The 23,368-nt window shown below is 41.9% G+C and overlaps 1 protein-coding gene across 2 annotated transcripts in view; it reads right to left on the reverse strand.

Annotated features, from left to right (window-relative positions):
• ntn1 (netrin 1) overlaps positions 1 to 23,368 on the reverse strand; it is a 204,682-nt gene that overhangs the window by 49,380 nt on the left and 131,934 nt on the right. For both annotated transcript variants that reach the window (XM_033044616.1, XM_033044617.1), the window contains exons 4-5: positions 9,184 to 9,333; positions 5,657 to 5,710 (exon numbers count right to left, since the gene is read on the reverse strand). In XM_033044616.1, the coding sequence (XP_032900507.1) occupies positions 5,657 to 5,710; positions 9,184 to 9,333 (204 nt within the window). The remainder of the gene's footprint in view (positions 1 to 5,656; positions 5,711 to 9,183; positions 9,334 to 23,368) is intronic.

Genomic DNA, 23,368 nt, shown 5'->3' on the forward strand with positions numbered 1-23,368 from the left:
TGCCCTCGGCAACCGTCTAAATTAATTTATCTTCCACGGTTTACCTGCCGATAATTTCCTGGATTGTGCCCGTTTTCCTTCTTAATGAAAAGAACAACATTTCCATTCTCCAGTCTCAAGGACTTCAAGAATCGTCTCCCTTTCCTTCCTCGGTATCCTGAGATAGATTCTGGGACGCTGTGGCACATGGGTGGTACAGTGGTGCAGCGGTAGAATTGCTGCCTTACAGAACCAGAGTCCCAGGTTTGACCCCGACCACAGGTGCAGTTGCTGCCTGTAGGGGGTTTGTACATTCTCCCAGTGACTGTGTGGGTTTCCACCGGGTGCTCCGGTTTCCTCCCACATCACAAAGGCATGCAGGTTTGTATGTTAATTGGCTTCTTTGAATTGTAAAATGTCCCTATTATATAGGATAGTGCTAGTGTATGTGATGATTGCTGGTCAGCACAAACGTAGTGGGCCGAAGGGCCTGCTTCCATGCTGTATCTCTAAAGTCTAAATTAAAGTCTAAAGATTCCATTAGGCCTGGACTTATCCATCTTAATGTCTTAAAAGCACACAACACCACCTCCTTCTTAATATTGACATATCCTAGAATATTAATGTACCTCATCCTGATCTCTCCATCATACATGTCCTCAAACACTGCGGAAGCAAAGTACTGATCGAGAACCTTGCTTACTTCCTGTGGCATCACTCATAGAATTCCCTCCTTCACCCTTGAGAGGACCTATCAATTCTCCACCTATTCCTGCTTCTAATATACCTATAAAATGCCTTGAGATTTTTTATTAATACTGCTTGCCAAGGACATTTCATGGTTACTTATAGCCCTCCTAATTCCTTCTTAAAGTTCTTTCCTAGTTCCTTTATATTTCTCAAGGGCCTTGATCGATTCCAGCCTCGTAAATCGTACATATGCTTCCTTTTGCTTTTTGAATACATTTACAATATTTCTTGTTATCCAAAGTTCCTGAACATTATCTTTCACCCTCTCAGGAACTTGCCGGTCCTGAACTCTAACCAGCTGTCCTTGAAAAGACTCCCACAGCTCAGATTTGGAATTAAAGAGCCGTTCCCAGTGTAATTTCCCCGGTTTCTGCCACTATTCATGAGATTCATGAGACATTGAGAATTGGAACAGGGAAGAAAAAAAGAAGAGGGTGAGAATGTAAACATGAGTGAGAGTGAGCTCGCAAACTTCAAGAGGCACAATGATTTTGTACAGGAATCACACTCTGCACCTTTTGGAAGGTTACACCCTTGCAAGCTTGTTTATCAGCCTCTGCAGTACTTTCTCCCTCATGTTGAGTAGTCAATGCCTGTTACTCATGTTCTGATGTGAAGGATTCCCTAGTGGATGAAAAGTTATGTCCATTTTTGGGACTGCGGAGTGGCAGGGTGGCACAACGGTACAGTTGCTGCCTTATAACACCAAAGACCCGGGTTCGATCCTGACTATGGGTGCTGTCCGTATGGAGTTTATACGTTCTCCCTGTGACTGCATCTTCGGGTGCTCCGGTTTCCTCCCACATTCCAAAGATGTGCAGGTTTGGAGGTTAATTGGCTTTGATAAATTGTCACTGGTGTAGGATAGAATAGCGTACGGGTGATAGCTGGTTGGTGTGGACTTGGTGGGCAGAAGGGCCTATGTCCATGCTGTATCTTTAAACTAAGCTAAACAAACCTAAACTAAACTAAACGTGTGATAATGGAAACCAATAACTGGCACCACTTTGCTCATTGGACTCTCAGCCTCCAATGCAGCTGAATGCTACTGATATTGACTTGTGCAAATAACATCTTACTTTATAGTACATGCCTCAACCATTAAATATTTACCCACTCAACTTAAACCTATGTCCTCTGGTTCTTGATTCCCCTCCTCTGGGTGAAAGACTGTGCATTCCCTCTATTTATTCTCATGAGTTTATATACCTTTTATGGAATCACCACTCAGACTCCTGCACTCCAAGGAATAAAGTCTTTGTCTGCACAACTTCTCCAGAGACCTCAGGGCCTTTAGTCCTGGCAACATCCTCTTAAATCTTTTCTGCTCTCTTTCCAGCTTATGTTATTAAAATAATGTTATATTATTCCACATAGTTTACTGATGTACCACCACAGCTGTAAACCATTGCACCTTGCAAGGACATTGTCCAAAGAAATGAAGACATAGTCTGTGGAATTAATATCCCTTTATCTTTTTTATAACAACAGAAAGTGCTGACATCTCCCATGTTAGTGGTCTCTGGTATCCAGCTGTAAACGGGATTACATCATGACTGACTATGTTTTAGGGGCACTAATAATATTTTCCTTATGGCATCAGTTAAGGGAGAAATGTTTTAATAAAAGTGGTAGATTTCCAGTTGTTTATCTCGAAAGGAGAAACTTAGGCAAGGGATATTGCACAAGATATGGGCATTTTCGCTTTCATTTCAATTAACAAAATGCAGGCTCTACAATTGACTTTCTTCCTCTCAATTGGCCAGTTCTTTCTGTGCCCTGCAGCACAACATTCAACACAGTAACACTCAGCCACTGAACTTCATCAGTTGACTCATTCTCGGAGCAGTATCAGACCATTCGGCCCATCATGTATACTCCACCATTCAATAATGGCTGATCGGTCTTTCCCACTCAACTCCACTCTCCTGCTTTCTCCCCATAAACCCTCGATACCATTACTAATCACGAATCTATCAAATTCCGCCTTAAAAATATCCATTGATTTAGCCTTCTGAGCGGTTTGTGGCAATGAATTCCACAGATTTACCAGCCTCTGACTAAAGAAATTCCTCCTCATCCCCTTTCTAAATGTATGTCCTTTTACTCTGAGGTTATGGCCTCTCCTGCTAGACTCTTCCACTATCCTCAATTCGATGTTCAATTCGATTGTGGTGGATCTGTAGTGGTGGATCTGCTTTCACTTTCCTCAGCTCCCCATCCCTTGATAACCTTGCCAATTGACAGGAACTGGTCTCACTTTTCAAAGCACTAATTTTCTCCATTAAAAAAAAGCCACAGGTGCTGGAGTAACCCAACAGGTCAGGTATCATCTCTGGAGAACATGGAGAGGGGATGTTTGGGGTTGGAATCTTTCTTCAGACTAATTGACTGATTCAGACTCCCACACACACTTCCAACTCTCTCCCCCACCATCACATTTCTAGTTTTCCCTCCATATCCCCAACATCTGTAACTCCAGTTTGTTGCTGGACACCGTGCATAGAGACCAAGGGAGGAGTCTGAGTGTGCTGGTATATAACAGGGGAGGGTTTACCTCTCCCGGCCAACATTGAAAGAACTGGCAAATTCAGACCTGGAATTGGTGAGCTGCACCTATTCTTTTAAAAGGAATTCCTAATCCTGTGAATTATGTCGGTCTTTAGGCTTTAGAAATATAGGCCCTTCTGCTGACCCGCGATTGCCCCGTACACTAGCACTATCTTACACACAATCCTAGGGACAATTTACATTTTCTACCAAAGCCAATTAACCTAAAACGTGTACGTCTTTGGAGTGTGGGAGGAAACAGGAGCACCCGGAGAAAACCCACTCGATCACAAGGAGAATGTACAAACTCCATACAGGCAGCACCTGTAGTCAGGATCGAACTCGGGTCTCTGGCGCTGTAAGGCAGCAACTCTATCGCAGTGCCATGGTGCCTCCCCAAAGATCGGGTTCATAACTTGTATTTTAATATTTTTTATTATATCTTAGTGTATATTCTAAAATACTTTAATTGATTTCAGTTTTAGTATACTGATTGATTGATTGAAAGATGCAGCAAGGACATGACCCCTCAGCCCAGCGAGTCCACGATGACCATCGATCACCCGTCCACACTAGTTCTACATTATCCCACTTTTATATCCACTCCCTATACATAACAGAGGCCAATTAACCAACAAACCCACACATCTTTGGGGTATCAGAGGATAACGGAGCACCAGGACGAAACACATGCGGTCACAGGGAGAACTTGCAAACTCCACAAAGACAGCATCCGAGGTCAGGATCGAACCCAGGTCTCTGGTGCTGTGAGATAACAGCTCTGCCAGCTGCATCATTGTGTCGCCCTAGAATATGGAACATTGAAAAGCTTAGCACAGCTACAGGCCCTACGGCCCACAATGTCCGTGCCGAACATGCCAAGGTAAACTAATCTCATCTGGCTGCCCATGGACTATGCTCGTCCATTCCCTGCATATCCGTGTGCCTATATAAAAGCCTCTTAAGTTTCATTAGAGAATCTGCCACTACCACCACCACCAGGGACTCACTAGGGACTCACCACACATCTTGTTAAAAATACTTGCACTGCACATCTCCTTTAAGCTTTGCCTCTCTCATCTTACAGCTGTGCCCTCTAGTCTGACATTTCCACCCCTGGAAAAAGATGCCGAATATCCACCCTATTTGTGCCTCTCGTAATTTTATGTACATCTATCAGATCTCCCCTCAACGTCCAGAGGTCCAGAGACAACTATCCAAGTCTACGCAACCTCTTCCTCTAGCTAACATCCCCCAAATACAGGAATATTCTGTTTTTTAATGACTGTATTTTGTTAAATACAAACTTTCTTAAAAATGCTTTCTGTTGAGTTTTTTTTTTAAAGATGCTGGAGGAACTCAGCGGGTCAGGCAACGTCTGTGGAGGGAATGGAGTAGTGATGTTTTGGGTCGGAACCCTTGTTTAGACTGATGAAATGTCTCCTGTCCATTCTCTCCACAGATGCTGACTGACCCACTGTGTTGCTCCAGCACCGTGTCTTTTGCTCAAGATTTTAGCATCTTCAGTTTCTTGTGTCTTCTACTTTGTACGAGGCACAGATTGGGTAGGTAGTTAGAATCTTTTTCCCGGGATAGAAATATCAAATACTAAAGGGTATAGCTTTACGGTGAGGAGCAAAGTTGATGGGAGATGTACGGGGGCAAGTTTTTGTACAAAGGGTGGTGGGTGCCTGGAACTATTCCCAGGGGGTGCTTCAGTTCAGTTCAGTTCAGAGATACAGCGGAGAAAAAGGCCCTTCGGCCCACCAAGTCCACGCCGACCAACGATCACCCATGTTATCCCAGTTTCGCATCCTACACACTAGGCGCAATTAACATAAGCCAATTAACCTACAAACCTTCACGTTTTTGGGAAGTGGGAGGAAACTGGAGCACCAGGAAAAAAGCCCACACAGGGTGAAGGTGCAAACTCCGTACAGACTGCACCTGAGGTCAGAATTGAACCCGGGTCTCTGGCACTGTGAGGCAGCATCTCTACTACTGCACCACTGTGCAACCCTAGTGGTGGGGGTGGCAGATACCATCTTGGAGACATTTGGATAGGCACATAGATATGCAGAGAATGGAGAGATATGGATTGTGTGCAGGCAGATAAGAGTTCATCGTGGCATCATGTTTGGCACATACATTGTGGGCCGAAGGGCCCGTTTCTGTGCTGTACTGTTCTATGTTAAAGGCTTGTTCAAGCTTGCTGGTCACCATCCAAGCTACGAGAGGGGCTTCAGTTCATTTGAGTTTCAATTTTGGTCCAGGTACATGTGGGTGCATGAGGGAACTAGTTGGCAAATCTGGGCAAGAGGCCTCATCCCAATTGAAATGGCCCCTTGTGCGTGAAAGGTAATATGAGTGGTCTTACCGGCAGATTCTTCCATACTGCTGGCAGCAGTAGTAGGTGGGACCACTGGAATTTCTGTGGGGAAGAAAGGCAGGCAACAGCAGTGAAACGTTAACATATTATTGGCTAGAGCACTGCAAAATGTAAATATAAAGAGCATTTATATGGCCGGTGAATGTTTCCACAACTCTACAGTGTATAGTTAGTCCGCAATGTTTATTCACAGTAATTGTAATGGGTCTCAGTTCAGAAATGTTTCCAGTTAATAACAGCAAATTGGAAATATAGTCGTCAACAAGACTTGATTCTTTCAAATTGCACCTTTCAGCATTGAGATTGGCCATGCATGAAATATCACTTGCATCTCAAAAGGAGTGAGATTGAATTCTGAAACATGTCTTTGTTTTTGGTTGGGTTTATGTACACTTGAAAGCAAGTAGACAGCAAGGATAAAATATCATGAATAGGGTCATGTCAATCAACTACAGTCAGTGAGAAGGTACACAAAAATGTTGGAGAAACTCAGCGGGTGCAGCAGCATCTATGGAGCGAAGGAAATAGGCAACTTTTCCTATTTCCTTCCACTCCATAGAAACGTTGCCTATTTCCTTCGCTCCATAGATGCTGCTGCACCCGCTGAGTTTCTCCAGCATTTTTGTGTACCTTCGATATTCCAGCATCTGCAGTTCCTTCTTAAACACAGTCAGTAAGAAATCGGGTTCTGATACATAGAAAGTAGTGAAATATTAGGCACTTGCCTGCTGTAAAATAATAAAACAAGGATGTTTAAAAGGTGAGGGTAAAGAATCAAGTCTTATAGAAACTGGTGCCACATGATGCTTGCATTGTCTGATCTTGGAAGCATTTACTCTTTTAAGTTAATTTAGATCAATCATAATTATTTTATCTTCACATTTCTTGGCTGAAGTGCATTTCAGTTGGTTTATATAGAGTCATATTCCAGAACTGGGCACAGATTAGGTGATCTAAATGAATTCTTGCAGGGTTTAGGATTCACCTTAATTCAGATTAACTAAAATGCATATCAAAATAGAGAAGTTCTTCCATTTTATCTTGATATGGGGATTATCAGGGGTCAAAATAGGAATTGTACTTTCAGATCTCAAAAGCACAGGTAAATCAACCACGGGAATAAGGACTGAATATTCTTTAAGCTGTCGTAAATGGATGTTCATTCTGTTTTTTGAGCATTTGAAGTCCTAAATTCAAAAACCCTTTCAGCAAACGGCCTCATTTAAAAAAAAATTTTGAAGGGAGCTCTCTAAGTGCAGCACATTTCTGTGGGATGGGGGAGGGTTTGGGGTATTGCAAGCCGAGATGGTGACTATAATTAATGTCCGTTAGGTTGAGGAAGGTTTCATCTTCATCAGCGGGCTGCTCAAGCATCTTTCTTGACAAACAATTGGGAGAGTGGTGGAAATGTTGAGGTCGAATGTGTTGAGACTACAGCTACAGGCAATTAGCTGCCTGATAATATTCCCTGCTGTGAGTGGCTTACTGTTGTACATCATACCGTGCATTCAGCATCAAACAGCCAATATGGTTTTCTGAAGGGGGGGGGGGGGTCCTCATTTAGCCATAGAGTCATGGAGTTATTCAGCATGGAATCAGGCCCTTCCGTCCAACTTGCCCACATCGAGCAAGATGCCCCATCTACGCTAGTCCAATCTGCTTGTGCTTGGCCCATATCCTTCTAAATCTTTCCTATCCATGCACCTGTCCAAATATCTTTAAAATGTTGTCTCAACTACCTCCTCTGGCAGCTCGTTCCATATATATTACCCCTCAGGTTCCCATTAAATACTTCCCAAAGTCCTCTGGTTCTTGATTGCCCTACTCTGGGTAAAAGGCTCTTTGTATTTCTCCTGCCTATTCCCCTCATGGTCTTGCGCACCTCTATAAGATTACCCCGTATTCTTCCGAGCACCAAGGAATAACATTCCAGCCTCTTCCCAAAGCTCAGGCCCATCGAATTCTGGCAGCAACCTCCTCGTAAATCTTCTCCACACCCTTTCCAGCTTAACAACATCCTTCCTATAACAGGGTGACCAAAACTGAACACAATACTCCAAATGTGGCCTCACTAATGTCTTATGCAACTGTAACATAACATCCCAACCACTGTACTCAATACTGACTGATAAAGGCCAATGTGACGAAAGTCTTCTTGACTACCCTATCTGTCTGTGACACCAAGTTCAAGGAACTATGTTCCTGCTCCCCTAGATCCCACTGCTCGACAACACTCCCCAGAGGCCTGCCATTCACTGTGAAGGTCCTGCTCTGGTTTGATTTCATCAGTTCTAGGAGCGGAATTAGGCCATTCGGCCAATCAAGAATCCCAAAATGGACCAAGGTTACTAAGAGGTTTGGAAGTACTTTAATGTAGGAGATCCATGTGCTGCTAACCCATCACACAATGAAAATGAAGGGCATTGAGGCAACTCCATAACCTCAACAATGATGTATTCCTACCACTGACTGTGAAAGGCAGGGGATTAAGCTTTTCTTTATTGCCCACATTAAGTTGCAGTCTGATGACAAAAAATCTTCCCTAAGAATTGTGGTTGATTTAGCAATATGAGGTCATCAAGCAGCCAAGATTCCAAATAATACTTGGGCCTGATGCAGATTTTTGAGGTCAGGGAAAGAAAATTGCATTGTCAGGACAATTCAGCAAGAATCTGGTATTTTTGTAATTTAGAGACATTGCATGGAAACAGGCCCTTCTGCTCACCGAGCTGACACCAACCATCGATCTCCAGTACACTCTAGTTCCATGTTATCATACTTTTGCATCCACTCCCCACACAATAGGAGCAATTTACACAGGTCAATCAACCTACTAACTCACACGTCTTTGGGATGTGGGAGGAAACCGGAGCACGCAGACAAAATCCATGTGGTCACGGGGACAACATGCAAACTCCACACAGACAGCACCCAAGGATTGGACACGAGTCTCTGACGCTGTGAGGCAGCAGCTCTACCAGCTGTGTCACCGTACTGCCAAATCTCCAAAATATCCCAAAATGTTTTAGATTGTTGAACTAGTTATGATAAACATAAAGTGAATGGATTTTAGGAACAATTTAGCTATTGGCTACTAAAGGCTTAACTATGTTATTGTTACTTTTGAGGAAAATGTTATAACTCTGAAATTCAGTGAAAATGCAAGAACAGCAGAGTGGTAGAGCTGATGCTTCACAGCGCCGGAGTTTTCTGCACCACATGGGTTTTCGCCACATGTTCCAGTTTCCTCCCACATCCCAAAGACGTGCAGGCTTGCAGGTTAATTGACATCTGTAAATTGTTCCTAGTGTGCAGGACATAGAACTAGTGTTTGAGTGATCGATGGGCTGCATGGACTCAGTGGGCCAAAGGGCCCGTTTCCACACTGCATCTCTCTGAACTAAAGTAAGCTGCCTACTGGGATGCGATCATTTCAAGCTCACTGTGAGAGTTTCATTTCAAAACCAATGCAATAAAGCAGCTGATGCGGAGAGTCAGAAAGATGAGTCACGTACTTATGCACGGCGCAATGGGAGATCGGCTCTGCTGATAACCTTTGGCGCATCTGTTGCACGTGATGCCAGTCACACCGTCCTTACAGGGACATTGGCCCGTGGTTTGGTTACAGGTTTTGCCAGCTGCACCCACCGGATGGCAATCACAGGCTGTGGGGAACATACAACAAAGAGTGAGGAAAGGCAAGACATACCAAAAACAGCCGAGCTTTTGACCAAATAAAGATACACAGCAGAGAGAATAGAGAACAGAGATTCCCAGGGACAGTGTTGCAGCCTCCACACTTGCTGCTTTGTGATCTTGGTTTTACCAAATGGCCATTCTCTCCTCGCAGTGAAGATTATTTGAGTACTGTATCTATGAAAAATTTAAACAGCAGTAAGATTTCTAAACCATTGGCACAAGCACAAGGTAATGAAAGTTACAAAGTCATTTAGACGAGAATGGAAGTTGAAAGATCATGGAGAACATGTAGAAGAAAGTTAGTTACCACAATCGTACTTTATTAGACTTTATCTTGAGCTAAACATTATTCCCATTATCCTGTATCTGTACACTGTGGACGGCTTGATTGTAATCATGTATAGTTTTTCCGCTGACTGGATTGTATGCAACAAAAAATGAGCTTTTCAATGTACCTCAGTACACGTGTCAATAAACTAAACTAAACGATTCCGCATAAATAAATAATCTTGACTAGATTTGGAAAGATAGTGCAGTACACTAGATCACTCTGGAATTAACCTCCATGTTCTATTAAGGTGCTGCCTGACCCACTGAATTACTCCAGCACTTTGTGTCTTTGAGTTTTTTTGTACGGTAAATCAGCACCTGTAGTTCCGTGTGCATTGCTGTTTGCATTAAGTCGGTTCGTTGTCCATCACTAATTTTCGAGTCAGACCTATGGCATCTTCACTACAGTGTTGCCATGTGTATGGAGATGGGTGATTAGACCAATCTGGGCTGGAGAGTTCCTTCCACACAAGTGAAAGAGATGCAGGCATACAGTGGCAACAATGTTTTTGATTCACGTGATTCTCTTTTCCCCCATTCTAGTTTCCCCATATGAATAACCACCACATTTTACACCTTAAGGTGTAATATGAAATCCACTCGTAATAAGTTGACACCACTGTATATATGTTTTCGTTAATACTCCCTGTTAGTAAAACTACGCCTATGTATCTTTTCATGCATCGTTAAACTGTACTTTCATTTTACCAATTGATCGAAAAAACTTGCAAAGTACAGGAATGCAAATTATTTATTATTGAGTCATACTGCACGGAAATAGGCTCTTTGGCCTAATTCATCCATACTGACCAAAATGCCCCATCGAGGTTGGTCACATTTGCTCGTGTTTAGCCCATATCCCTCCAAACCTTTCCTAACTGTGTACCTATCCCAATGTCTTTCAAATGCTGATATAGAACCTGCCTCAACTACCACCTCTGGCAGCTCGTACCATACATCCAGCTCGTACCATACATACATGAGTGAAAATGCCATCCCACAGGTTTCCCTGCACTGGGTAAAAGATTCGGAGCATTCATAAACATTCCTTTGTCTGTTATCAGGCATTTTAATCCATTTATTTCAAGCAGCATAATGATTCTGTTAAATAATACGCAGAGGAATTTGGTGACACATTGCAAAGTCTGCACCCTTCAAGAAATTAGGCAATTCTTAATTTCAGAACCAAATTTGCCATTTAACAGAAAAATACTCAAAACTTCCCGATCTCTGGAAATACAATTAGTGCAGTTTAATCATCGTTGCACAAATTCAGCATTTGATTAGCACAAGTAGACTGCAATAAATCATGGTCTAAGATGGCTACAAAATATTTTATTTCAGAGTAAAATAGGTTGCCAGTCTTTGCACTGAAAACCTACATTTAATACCAATATACAGTGTAATTAAAATGTAGACAAAGGTTTCATATTATATGAGCTTATCATTTAAATTATTTTCCATTTTCAATAAGACTCATGAATGGGGACTTTGACATTAATCTATGTTTAAAGTTACTTAATGAGAATGGTTGAAATGATCAATTGTTATTTAATTACAACCTCGCAATAAAAATGATAAATGAGGGAGGCAATGTAATAAAAGGATTGTGGGAAAGGGAGCCTGATGCAGTCAAGTCAATAGTTTTATTCTTCCTCACTCTGGTTGCCTAGAGAATTAGGATTTAGTACCACGGAGGCATTTTGGTGTTGAAAGCTGAACAAATCAATGCAAAAAACCCCCAAATGCTGGGGTAACTCAGCGGGTTGGGCAGCACCCCTGGAGAACGTGGATAGGTGACGTTTCGTATTGGGACCCTTCTTCAGTCATCCATGTTCTCCGGAGATACTGCCTGACCTGCTGAGTTACTCCAACACTTTGTATCTTTATGTTTGTAAGCCTGCATCTACAGTTTCTTGTATCTACAGATACTTTTGTTTGCCACTGAAGCTAAAAGTCTTGTCCGAAACTTTTCCGCACATCACAACTAACAGTTATTATGTGAATGAAGAAACTGCAGATGCTGGTTTATACCGAGGATAGACACAAAATTTAGTTTAATTTAGATTTATGCTGGAGTAACTCAGCGGATCAGGCAGCATCCCCTTTGGAGACAAGGAATAGGTGAGGTTTCTGGATTGAAAGATAGAGGCGAGGAGGAGGGGGGGGGGGGGGGGGGGGGGGGAGACTTAGGGCACGAAAAGGCCAGAACAAATCAGGGCGTTCTGCAAATGAACTCAGGAAGGGTGGAGTCCATTATGGTCCATAGTTGGCTGCAGAAGATAACTAAAAGTTATCTCGGTATCTGGTGTATTGTCTCCTTTTTTTGCTATTTTATTTGCCATGAATCAGAGTATGAGCAAAAGTATTGGTCCCGAGCAGTAGGACGTGCTGGCATTACTGCCCACCAGAGTCTTGGAACACAAGTGCCTTTAGTTATTTTGCTTACTTGTGCGTTAGCCTGCCTTGCCTTGCAATATTGGGATGCACTTTATTGGCATGGTTTGGGAACAGCTCCATCCAAGACCGCAAGAAATTACAGAGAGTTGTGGGTGCAGCCCTGACCATCACGCAAGCCAACCTCCCATCCATTGACTCCATCTACACTTCACGCTGCCTCGACGAAATCAAGGACCAGTTCCACCTCGGTCAGTCACTCTTCCCCCCCCCCTCCCCTCAGGCAAGAGGTCTAAAAGTGTGAAAACACACACCTCTAGATTATTCCCAGATTTCTTCCCGGCCGTATCAGGCAACTGAACCATCAACAACTAGAGAGCAGTCCTGACCTACCATCTACCTTATTGGAGACCCACAGGCTATCTTTAATCAGACTTTACGAGACTTTATCTTGCACAAACCTTATTCCCTTTATCCAGTATTTGTACACTGTGCTCAATTGTAATCATGTATAGTCTTTCTACTGATGGGATAGCACACAACCAAAAAGTGATTTAATTTACCTCCATACATGTGACAGTAAACTAAACTAAACAGTGGAGGATGTGAGTTCCATTTATCCGTTTAACCCATATTTGATGCAACCCATGCTTGAACATCATAGGAAATATGAACATCCATGATTTTGATCTTGCTCCTTTTGAAGGTGGAAGCTGAGGGAAGATGGAGTACAGAGACGCTCGATTCACCAGTGTACCTAATGACCTTGGTGTGAGAGGTTTATTAATTGAGCAAAGATAGCTGGATACTGCTTTCAAAAGTCCACTGTGCTAAGCAAGTTGAGAATACACAACCATTCCCTCCTGAAACATTAAATTGTTTAATGTGAAGACATTGATGGTGAGCAAATAAATAAATTTTCACATCCCAAGACACAACAGTTGCTAGAATCATTAATACCTACATACACTATATGTTTTGATTACAACTGCTATTGTACTAATCTTTGCCAAGGTGCCTTGATAAATTTATATGAAGGGTATTCACCTGTGGCCATAGAGCCACATAGTGTGGAAACAACTTGATCCAACTTGCCCACACTGATCAACAGGTCCCATCTACACTAGTCCCACCTGCCTGTGTTTGGCCCATATGCTTCTAAACCTGTTCTGACCATGTACCTGTCCAAATGTTGCTTAAATTGTGTGACTGTACCTGCCTTAACCACCTCCTCCAGCAGCTCATTCCATATGCCCACCACCCTTATGAAGTTACCCCTCAGTCTCATATTTAGTCTTTCCCCTCTCACTATGTCCTCTGAATATTGATTCCCCTGCTCTGGGCAAGAGACAATGTGCATTCAACCCCGATGAGGAACCCTCTCTACTTGTGCTCACCATTACTGAGATGCTGCCTCACCAGACCAGCCATAACCTACACCTCCTTCGAGAAGCCAAAAAAAGTTCCTCGTGTGCCAGATAGTGCGTTACGTCTTATCTGGAAAGAGAATGCAGGAGGATGCTCAGAACTAGGTGAAAAGGCAAATGATAAAATAATGGGTAGAGAAAACAAAATTAAAAAATGGATGCAGTTGTATTTCTACTCTGAAAACAGACGCAAAATGGAGTAACTCAGCGGGTCAGGCAGCATCTCTGGAGAGAAGGAATTGGAGACGTTTCGGGTCGAGACCATTCTTCAGACACGATGTGAAATGTCGCTTATTCCTTTTCTCCAGAGATGCTGCCTGACATGCTGAGTTACTTTGTGTCTATCTTCAGTTTAAACCAGAATCTGCAGTTCCTCCCTCCACTGTATTTCTACACTATTTTACTACTTTTCTTCATTCCCGACCAATCCACTACCATGTGGAAATGATTACAGCTGCAAATAGCAGAAGTGGTATTGACACTAAACGGGATATAAGTTTATTACTAAACATCCCCATCACCTTTAAAAATTGTCTAGAATTGAGATTAGAAAATTTGGTGCTGTGAGACAGGATAGAAGAGTTCCGACCCGAAACGTTAACTGTCCATGTTCTCCAGAGATGCTGCTTGACCCGCTGACTGACTCCAGCATTTTGTCTTTCTTTCATAAACCAGCATCTGCAGTTCCTAGTTTCTACTATACAAGTACAGATTATTAATTCTAAATCCACAACGAATATCCTATCCTTCCCTACTATAAATAACTACATTTCAAAAATGAAGAAATCACTTTTTTCTCTTGCATTATGGAAAAGTACACAGAACTGTATCCAGCGGCAAGTTCCAATCAAGTTCTAGTCAAATAGTACAAAGTTTGTAGAAATAATGAACTGCAAATGCTGGTTTATACCAAAGATAGACACAAAGTGCTGGAGTAACTCAGTGAATCAGGCAGCATCTCTGGAGAAAAAGGATGGGTGATGTTTCGGGTTGGTTTTGGGTCGCGACCGAAACATCACCCATCCTTTTTCTCCAGAGATGCTACCTGACCAGCTGAGTTACTTAAGTCAAGTCAAGTCAAGAGAGTTTATTGTCATGTGTCCCAGATAGGACAATGAAATTCTTGCTTGCTGCAGCACAACAGAATATTGTAGGCATAAATACAGATCAGATCAGTGTGTCCATATACAATAGAATATATATATATACACACACATAAATAAACAGATAAAGTGCAATCGGCTGTTATTGTTCATAGTTTGTTTGAAGTTGTGTTTAATAGTCTGATGGCTGTGGGGAAGAAGCTGTTCCTGAACCTGGATGTGCCAGATTTCAGGCTCCTGTACCTTCTACCTGATGGCAGCGGAGAGATGAGTGTGTGGCCAGGATGGTGTGGGTCCTTGATGATGTCGGCAGCCTTTTTGAGGCAGCGACTGCGATAGATCCCCTTGATGGTAGGGAGGTCAGAGCTGATGATGGACTGGGCTGTGTTTACAATTTTTTGCAGTCTTTTCCGCTCCTGGACGTTCAAGTTGCCGAACCAAGCCACGATGCAACCGGTCAGCATGCTCTCTACTGTGCACCTGTAGAAGTTCGAGAGAGTCCTCCTTGACATACTGACTCTCTGTAATCTTCTCAGGAAGTAGTGGCGCTGATGTGCTTTCTTTCCCCACGGGCGAAAATGGAGGAGGACTGGCCAAATTGTGTGTCTTCCACCACAGTGATGAATGCTGTGGTGGATGTTTATGTTAAATTTTTATTGTGTTTTTGTGTGTGCTCTTTATCATTGTATCGCTGCTGACATATCCATTTCACTTGCACTTTTTGTGCAATGTGACAAATAAACCGTATTGTATTGTATTGTATTGTACAATTGCATCAATGTTCTGGGACCAGGAAAGATCTTCGGAAATATGCACGCCCAGGAATTTGAAGTTCATGACCCTTTCCATAATCGACCCATTGATATAAATGAACTGTGGGTCCCCATCCTACCCCTTCCACAGTCCACAATCAGTTCCTTGGTTTTGCTGGTGTTGAGAGCCAGGTTATTGTGCTGGCACCATTTGGTCAATATGTCGATCTCACTTCTATACTCTGACTCGTCCCTATCAGTGATACGTTCCACAACAGTGGTGTCTTCGGCAAACTTGATGATGGAGTTCACACAATGTCCGGCTATGCAGTCATGAGTATAGAGTGAGTACAGCAGGGGGCTGAGCACGCAGCCTTGAGGTGCTCCCGTGCTGATTGTTATCGAGGATGACATTTACACCAATACGGACAGACTGTGGTCTGTGAATGAGGAAGTCGAGGATCCAATTGCAGAGGATCCAATTGCAGAGACCCAGATCTGAGAGCTTGGTAACCGGCTTGGAGGGGATGATGATATTAAATGCCGAGCTGTAGTCAATGAATAACAGCCTGACATATGAGTTTTTGCTGTCCAAGTGGTCCAGAGCGGAGTAGAGGGCCACTGACTCCAGCACTTTGTGTCTATCTTTAGTGCAAAGCTTGCTCCAGCTCGGTCATTTTCGTTTCATGATATCTAAGATCTCATTGTAGATTTTATGTATCAATGTGAATTCATGCTATATTGAAAAGACTACCACCGCACACTTGTATGTGAAAACTGGCATCTGATTTATTTTGCACGTGACCTTTTAGAGCACAGAAAATGAATTTTAAAAGTGCATTTATATCTCCCAGATGTTTTACATGAGACTGAAATAAATAATCTTTCCGGGTAGATTCTTGAGCAGAATTTGTTGTTCCACCATTGGTTGTCCACCAACATATTCTATCAGTTGGCCAATACTTATTTCCGTAAGGCCCTGTGGGGCGAGAGCCTATCTGGCTCACAAAGTATTAAGAAATCAAGAGTGATGGGTGGCGTACAGACCCATTGCTGTTTGTGCTTAAAGACAAAACAAAAACTGACATCCAAATAAGAGCCATTTCCTCCGACAATGTGGAGAGTAATTCAACTCAACATTGAATAACAAGAGCAACCAAGGAGTCAAAACAAAGAATGGAGTCTGGGGAAACTTTATGTCATTGAAAATACTAGAAAGACTATTTCAGTCACGGTCTTACAAATGTGGACTGGTTTCTGGTAGTTGCATTGCCATTTCCTGGTCAAAATGTATAATTTATGTTGGATTTCGTGGCAAGGGTCGGGGAGATAGATGTAGACGCCCAGAATGAAGATTCAGAAAAGGCCATTAACTATCCTGGTAGGCCCAGAAAGATTAGCCCTTTATCCCTAAAAACATTGAAAACCTGATTGAAATAGTTGAAACAATAGAAGCAATAAGCTTTGAAAAGATGATTTAAACTAGATCAGTTAGGAAGAATGAGTGGACAGGGTACACAAAGTTGGACAAATTGTATAGACTTAGAACTTGCCATTTACAAGAGGGTACTTTTTATCATCGCAGTCAGGTATAGGCTTGGTTTATTATTGTCACATGGAACGAGGTACAGTGTACAGGTTTATTTTGTATGCTATCCAATCAATTCAGATAATAGTTTAAGTGAATACAGTAAAGTCAAACTACATAACAATAAGTAGTGAAGGGGAAGATACTGAGTGCGGAATATAGTTCTCAGCATTGTAGCACAACAGTTCCATAGACAAAGTCCAATGTCCACGATGAGGTATGTTGGGAATTGGATTACATACGTGCTAATGGCAGGACCGTTCAGAAGCCTGATAACAGAGGGGAAAAACTGTTCCTCAGTCTGATGGTGCATTCAACTTGCAGTTCATTCAGTGGGTGTAAATTCATTGCCAATATCATAAGGAGAGATGGTAAAGTTATACCAAATAATCACTGATATCTCATGGAATCTTCCTGGAATATCTGAGGAGATCAAAATGGAATTATTTATAGTCACACAGCGTGGAAACAGACCCAACTTGCCCTCGCCAAACAACATGCCCCATTTACACTCATCCCACCTGCCTGCATTTAACACATATCGCTTAAACGGAACCTGTCCATGTACCTGTCCAAATGATTTTTAAACTTGATAGTACCTGCCTCAACTACCTCCTCTGGCAGACCGTTGCATATACCTACTACCCTTTGTGTAAAAAATTTGCCCCTCAGGTTCCTATTAAATCTTTCCCCCTGACCCTAAACGTATGTCCTTTGGTTCTTGATTCCCTTACTCTGGGCAAAAGACTCAGTACGTTTACCCAACCTATTATCTTATATACCTCTATAAGATTCCCACTCATCCTTCTACACTCCAAGGAATAAAGTTTTAGCCTGCTCAACATGTCCCTATACCTCGAGTCCTGGCAATATCCTCATAAATCGTCTGTGCATGCTTTCCAGATTCCTAGCACCCAACAGAAGCTTTTCACAGTACCTCAGTACACATGGCGATAAACCAAACTCAGTTACCAAATACTGCATTAGGAGGAGGTGAGGATATGGCGACAGGAGGGAAAAAGATATGACGGAAAGAGAGTGAAAATGCCTGTTGTGAACGGTTTGAGAATTGCAAATTGCTTGCCCAAAAATAAAGTGTAGAAAATGTTACCAATGTAAAAAATAATATAATGTGAATTAAGCATTCACACTTCACTGCATGCCTCCGCTTTATCTTCATAACACTTGGTGTAAACGGTCTGGATGGAATTGGTTTTGCAGATGTTGTACACGTCAGGGAGGTGTATGGTTTGAAAGCTTAGGAACAATTTCAGTGATCAAAGTGCTCGACCATTTCCTTCTATGCTAAGTGATAACAGGAGCATTCTTTAGAATTCCTTCTGCCTTTCCATTCGTATGACCCATGGCCCAGACAAAATGAACCATCAACTTGCCCCCAAAGGGTTTCACACAAAGGTAAACTAGCTGAAATCAACAACAATTATATTAACCTCCCTTGGTTATTTATAAGCTGCCTAGTTTTTCATGAAAGAAGCATACCTTTATAAACAAAACAATATGCCGAACTTGGCAACAGCCTTTCGCTCTATTATTATAATTAAAACCAAGATTTGCTGAACATGAAAGAAATCATTAAGAAAAAAATACTCCACCACATCAACAGACTGAAGCTTTTGCAATAATCCAAACAGCTTGTTAATTTTTTTAACAGGGACCATAAAAAACGAGAGTATTAAAAAAAGATGGAATCTGTTTTTTTCAAAACACAGAGTGAAAATGAAGTCAAGCTAAGAGTAAAGCTTGTGTCTCTCATTCTTTTGCCCAAAGCCCATTCGCTATTATCAGTGGACACTGCTGGTGATTTGTATCATTAAAAACAACATAGTTCCTTGGACTTTCAATAGAAAATGACCATGATATCTGATTGGAATAGTATTTATCAGATTGTTATAATGGTCATAACACATCATGAAGCAATGGCAATTATTCCCACAGATGGTTTTATTTAATTGAAAATTGTATGCACATTGGGTTTATTCCTGAGACCCAACCTACAGTGTGCCTTTTTTTAAACAACTAGCATTGTTTTATTGTATAATCAGAAAATCCTTCAAAGACTAATATTTCTGTGTATAATTAAAGCAATATTGTGGATTGCTCCATTATTAAGCCTGCCATTATTAGGTGAATTTTTCAATGTGGTGCTTTTTTGTTAACTTAATTTTAATCTATTCTGACTGAATCTACTGGTTTTCATTTTATCTTTGGCTTTGACATGATATGACAGCTGGAAACGTGCTGGTGCAGGCAATATGCAAGTGATTAGTCTGATGGGATGCTGAAATGTACCAATCTGGTGAAGGGGGGGGGAGGAGGTAGGCGAGTCTACGAGAAAGACACGGTTACGCAGCCGGTAGGGCTGCTGCCTCACAGCGCCAGAGGCCCGGGTTCCATCCTGACCTTGACTTCTATCTGTGTGGAGTTTGCACAATCTCCTTGCGACCGCATGGGTTTCCTCCGGGCACATCTCGTTTCCTTCCGAAAGATATGTTCTTTGTAGGTTAATTGGCCCTCTCTAAATTCCCCCTAGTGTGTAGGGAGCGGATGAGAAAGTTGGACAACATAGAACCACTATGAAAGGCATGGATTCGGTGGGTTGAAGGGCCTATTTCTACATTGTATCTTTAAAACAAAACATGCACTCATAGGTTCATCAATTATGATACTTTTGAGAGGAACAGAGAAAGATTTATTAGCAAACCTAAATGGCAACTTTTTCACATTGTGCTGCCAGAGGAGGTAGTTGAGCAGGTTCATATAACAACATTTAGATGATATTTGGACAGGTAGATGAATAGGGAAGGTCTATAGGAATATGGACCAAACACAAGCAGGTGGGACTGGCATGAATGGGGCATTTTGGTCAGCATGGACAAAGGCCTGTTTCCATGTTGTAAGATACTATGCAAAACATAGTGCTGGAGTAACTCAGCAGATCAGGCAGCATCTGTGGAGGCAATGGATAGGCCATGTCCATTGGGCCCTTCTGCCAGTCAACCTCTCCTCACTTGTATCCACCTATCACTTGCCAGTCTCGTCCCCATCTCTCTTCCAGCTTTCGTCCCCTACCACAATCAGCCTGAAGTAGGGTTCCAACCCAAAACCTCTTCATTCCCTCTTTACGTGCTCTGTAATTTGCTCAAGATTCCAACATCTACAGTTCCTTGTGGCATAATATTTATTAAATTGAAATGGGAATTATGATATGGGATTTATTTTTCCAATCCTGTCATAAGTACATTAGAAATATTAACCAGATTTTTCTTTAAACCTTCTAAGATGGTGGTGGGCCCTGTGTGTACTTTTTGGCATAATCTTTTTTCCTTGAGCTAACATCATTAACTTGTTGAATGAAGTATTTTGGGTGAAATCTTTTTGTAATTTGGTACGTCATCCAAGTTACATCGTCACTTCAATGCCACAGTCTTGAATAGGTATACTCAATGTCTCATTAGTACGCATATAGTTAAGCTTTGTACACAATTGCAGTATAACTCAATGATAGTTTTCTGATAAAGCCACAAAGTAATTCAACAGGTCAGACAACTTCCCTGGGGAACATAGAGAGGGGCATTTTGGGTCTAGAAATTTCAACAATATCCATGTTGGCTCTTACATCGTCTTTATCTGGCTTTAGTTCAACCATCGGCCGATCAACCTCCCTCCCCCTCACCTGTATCCACGGGGTGGAAGATTGCAACCTTCCGCCCTGTTCCGACAAATGCAATCAACCCAGTGTGCACAATCAAACAAGATCAAATAGAACAAGTTGTCCTACAACTTTAGGCTGTGCACACCACACGAAAGAAGAAGGAGAAGACCTGTATCCACTAACTATCTGCCAGGCTTTGTCCTGCCCCTCCTTTCTTCACTCCCCACCACATTCAGTCTGAAGAAGAATCCTGACCCGAAACGTCACCTATCTAGAGATGCTGCCTGATCCACTGGGTTACTCCAGCACTTTGTGTCTAATTTTGTAAGCCAGCATCTGCAGTTCCTTGTGTCTACAGGAGTTGTCTGTATTGCCACCTTTATCATTTAAGGCAATTGCACTTCAAAAGCCAATTAGATTTAACCTGGAAAGTATTCCAAATCAATATTGATTTGAAACCTAAGCCTTCATATAAGTTTGTATTTTAATTGACTGTAAACTTATATTTATTATTTTAGCTTAGAGATGCAGCATAGAAACAGTGCCTTCGGCCTACTGAGGCATACCGACTAACGGTCACCCGTACACTAGTTCTATCCTACACACTAGGGACATTAGAGACTCTGTACAGACACCACTCATATTCAGGATCGAACCTGGGTCTCTGGTGCTGTAAAGTAGGACCTCTACCACTGTGCCAATATTTTGCCTGTTTTGTTTGGGGTGAATATGCAGGATTGATGCAAAGAAATTGTAATCCATAGCAATAGCTTCCCTCAAATAAATCGAGCCTTGAAATAAAAGATTTTTATCCCATTCCTAACAAACTAGGAAATGGAACATTTTACAGAAAAGCATAGCTCAGTGAACTGGTAGCCAGGCTAGTGAAGTGGGCCATGTTTATTTGAGGCCTTAGAATTATTTTGGAACTATTGTATACAACTCAATAAATTTGAAATGTTCTTACAAATATTTAGATTGTCACAGCTACGTTGTTTGATCCACGTTGACCTCTTTTGGAAATTAAAGTATAATTTATGCTTTTGATGTTGTTCGTTGAGCCTGTGATGCTGCAGCTGGCAAGGATTTCAATGCACCTGTACCTTACCATAATTGTGCATATGACAATAGAAATGTAGAAACCTGGACACAGAAAATAGTTGCAGGAGTAGGCAATTCGGCCCTTCAAGCCAGCACCACCATTCAATATGATCATGGCTGATCATCCAAAATCAGTACCCCGTTCCGGCTTTTTCCCCATATCCATTCCCTTAGCCCTAAGAGCTAAATCTAACTCTACCTTGAAAATCTGATCTTTACTTTGATGTGAGATATAGACTGCATATCCTTGCAGTCAAGGGGTGAAGATCATCTGAACACATTCACGATCAGAAAACAATTCCCTTGAAAATGACTAGGGCATCCTGAAATAGCAAGGCAACCTGAAGGGGGTGAATCTGTGGAATTCTTTGCCCAGATGGCTGTGGAGGCCAAGTCAAAGGATATTTTTAAGGCAGAGATAGATAGATAGATTTTTGATTAGTACAGGTGTCATGGGTTATGGGGAGAAGGCAGGAGAATGGGGTTAGGGGAGATAGATCAGCCATGATTGAATGGCAGAGTAGACTTGATGGGCCGAATGGCCCAATTCTTCTCCTATCACTTATGACATCTGTAAAAATGTCTGAAATTTTCTGTATTTTTAACTTTCATTCTATCATGAAGGCATCGATGCATTTAACAGTACAGAAAATAAGTGCAGTTAGTTCACTGCATACAGAATGTTGAAATGTCGTCATGGCTAAAGCTTGTGAATATGGCTTATTATTTTGTAAATCATCACCCCTGATTTATTTGATTGCTGTATATCACAAGCTATGTACATATGAGACTAAAACATAAAAGAGAAATATCTAGGTTAAATATTTACACAGATTGAAGTTGTTATGAGAAGTTAACATTAACTAGCAACAAATCAGAGGCAGTAAAGATGAACATCTTGGGAGGTTATATTTGTTCCTATATGGGCGGGCATGCTGGCAGAGCAGGCTATTATTGCCCGTTCCTACTGGCCATTGAGTAGGTACTTTGTACATTCCAGAATGCAAAGGTTCGTATGCTCGTAACTTGACTTGGTTGAAAGTGCAAAGTGGATGGTCTTGTGTACATAGTGAAACATGGGACCCATCAAGATAGACAATGGCTGGGCCAAGGTGAAAGCACTTTTTGACATTATCAACCCAAGACAATGTTTTCTCTTACACTACACACTGATGCTAGCAGCCTAAGTACCTCCTATGAATGGTAATGTTTTATTTATCTATCAGCAGGCATCTATGAACATGGATGTCCTGATGTTAATGAAAGATTGGAGTGTTGGCAACTAAGTGCTATCACTTTACACCTGCTGCAATGTCAGCACAAGAATTCCAACGACCTGCTTTTCCTCAGCTGAGCCTGAACTACATTAGATCAGTGTAGAAAGGAACTGCAGAACGAAGATAGACAAAAATAAATGCTGGAGTAACTCAACGCGTCAGGAAGTATCTCTGGAGAAAAATGATGGGTGAGTCTAATATTCCCACTTGCTCCTAAGGTTCCTCTTAAATCTTTCCCATGCCATCTTAAGTCTTTGTCCTCTAGTTTTAAAATCTTCAACCCTGGTAAAAAAGACTGTGAGCATTCATGTCAACCATTACCCTCATGATCTGCACCCTTTCCAACGTAATGA

This window comes from Amblyraja radiata, chromosome 26 (assembly GCF_010909765.2).
Source record: "Amblyraja radiata isolate CabotCenter1 chromosome 26, sAmbRad1.1.pri, whole genome shotgun sequence".
Taxonomy (NCBI): domain Eukaryota; kingdom Metazoa; phylum Chordata; class Chondrichthyes; order Rajiformes; family Rajidae; genus Amblyraja; species Amblyraja radiata.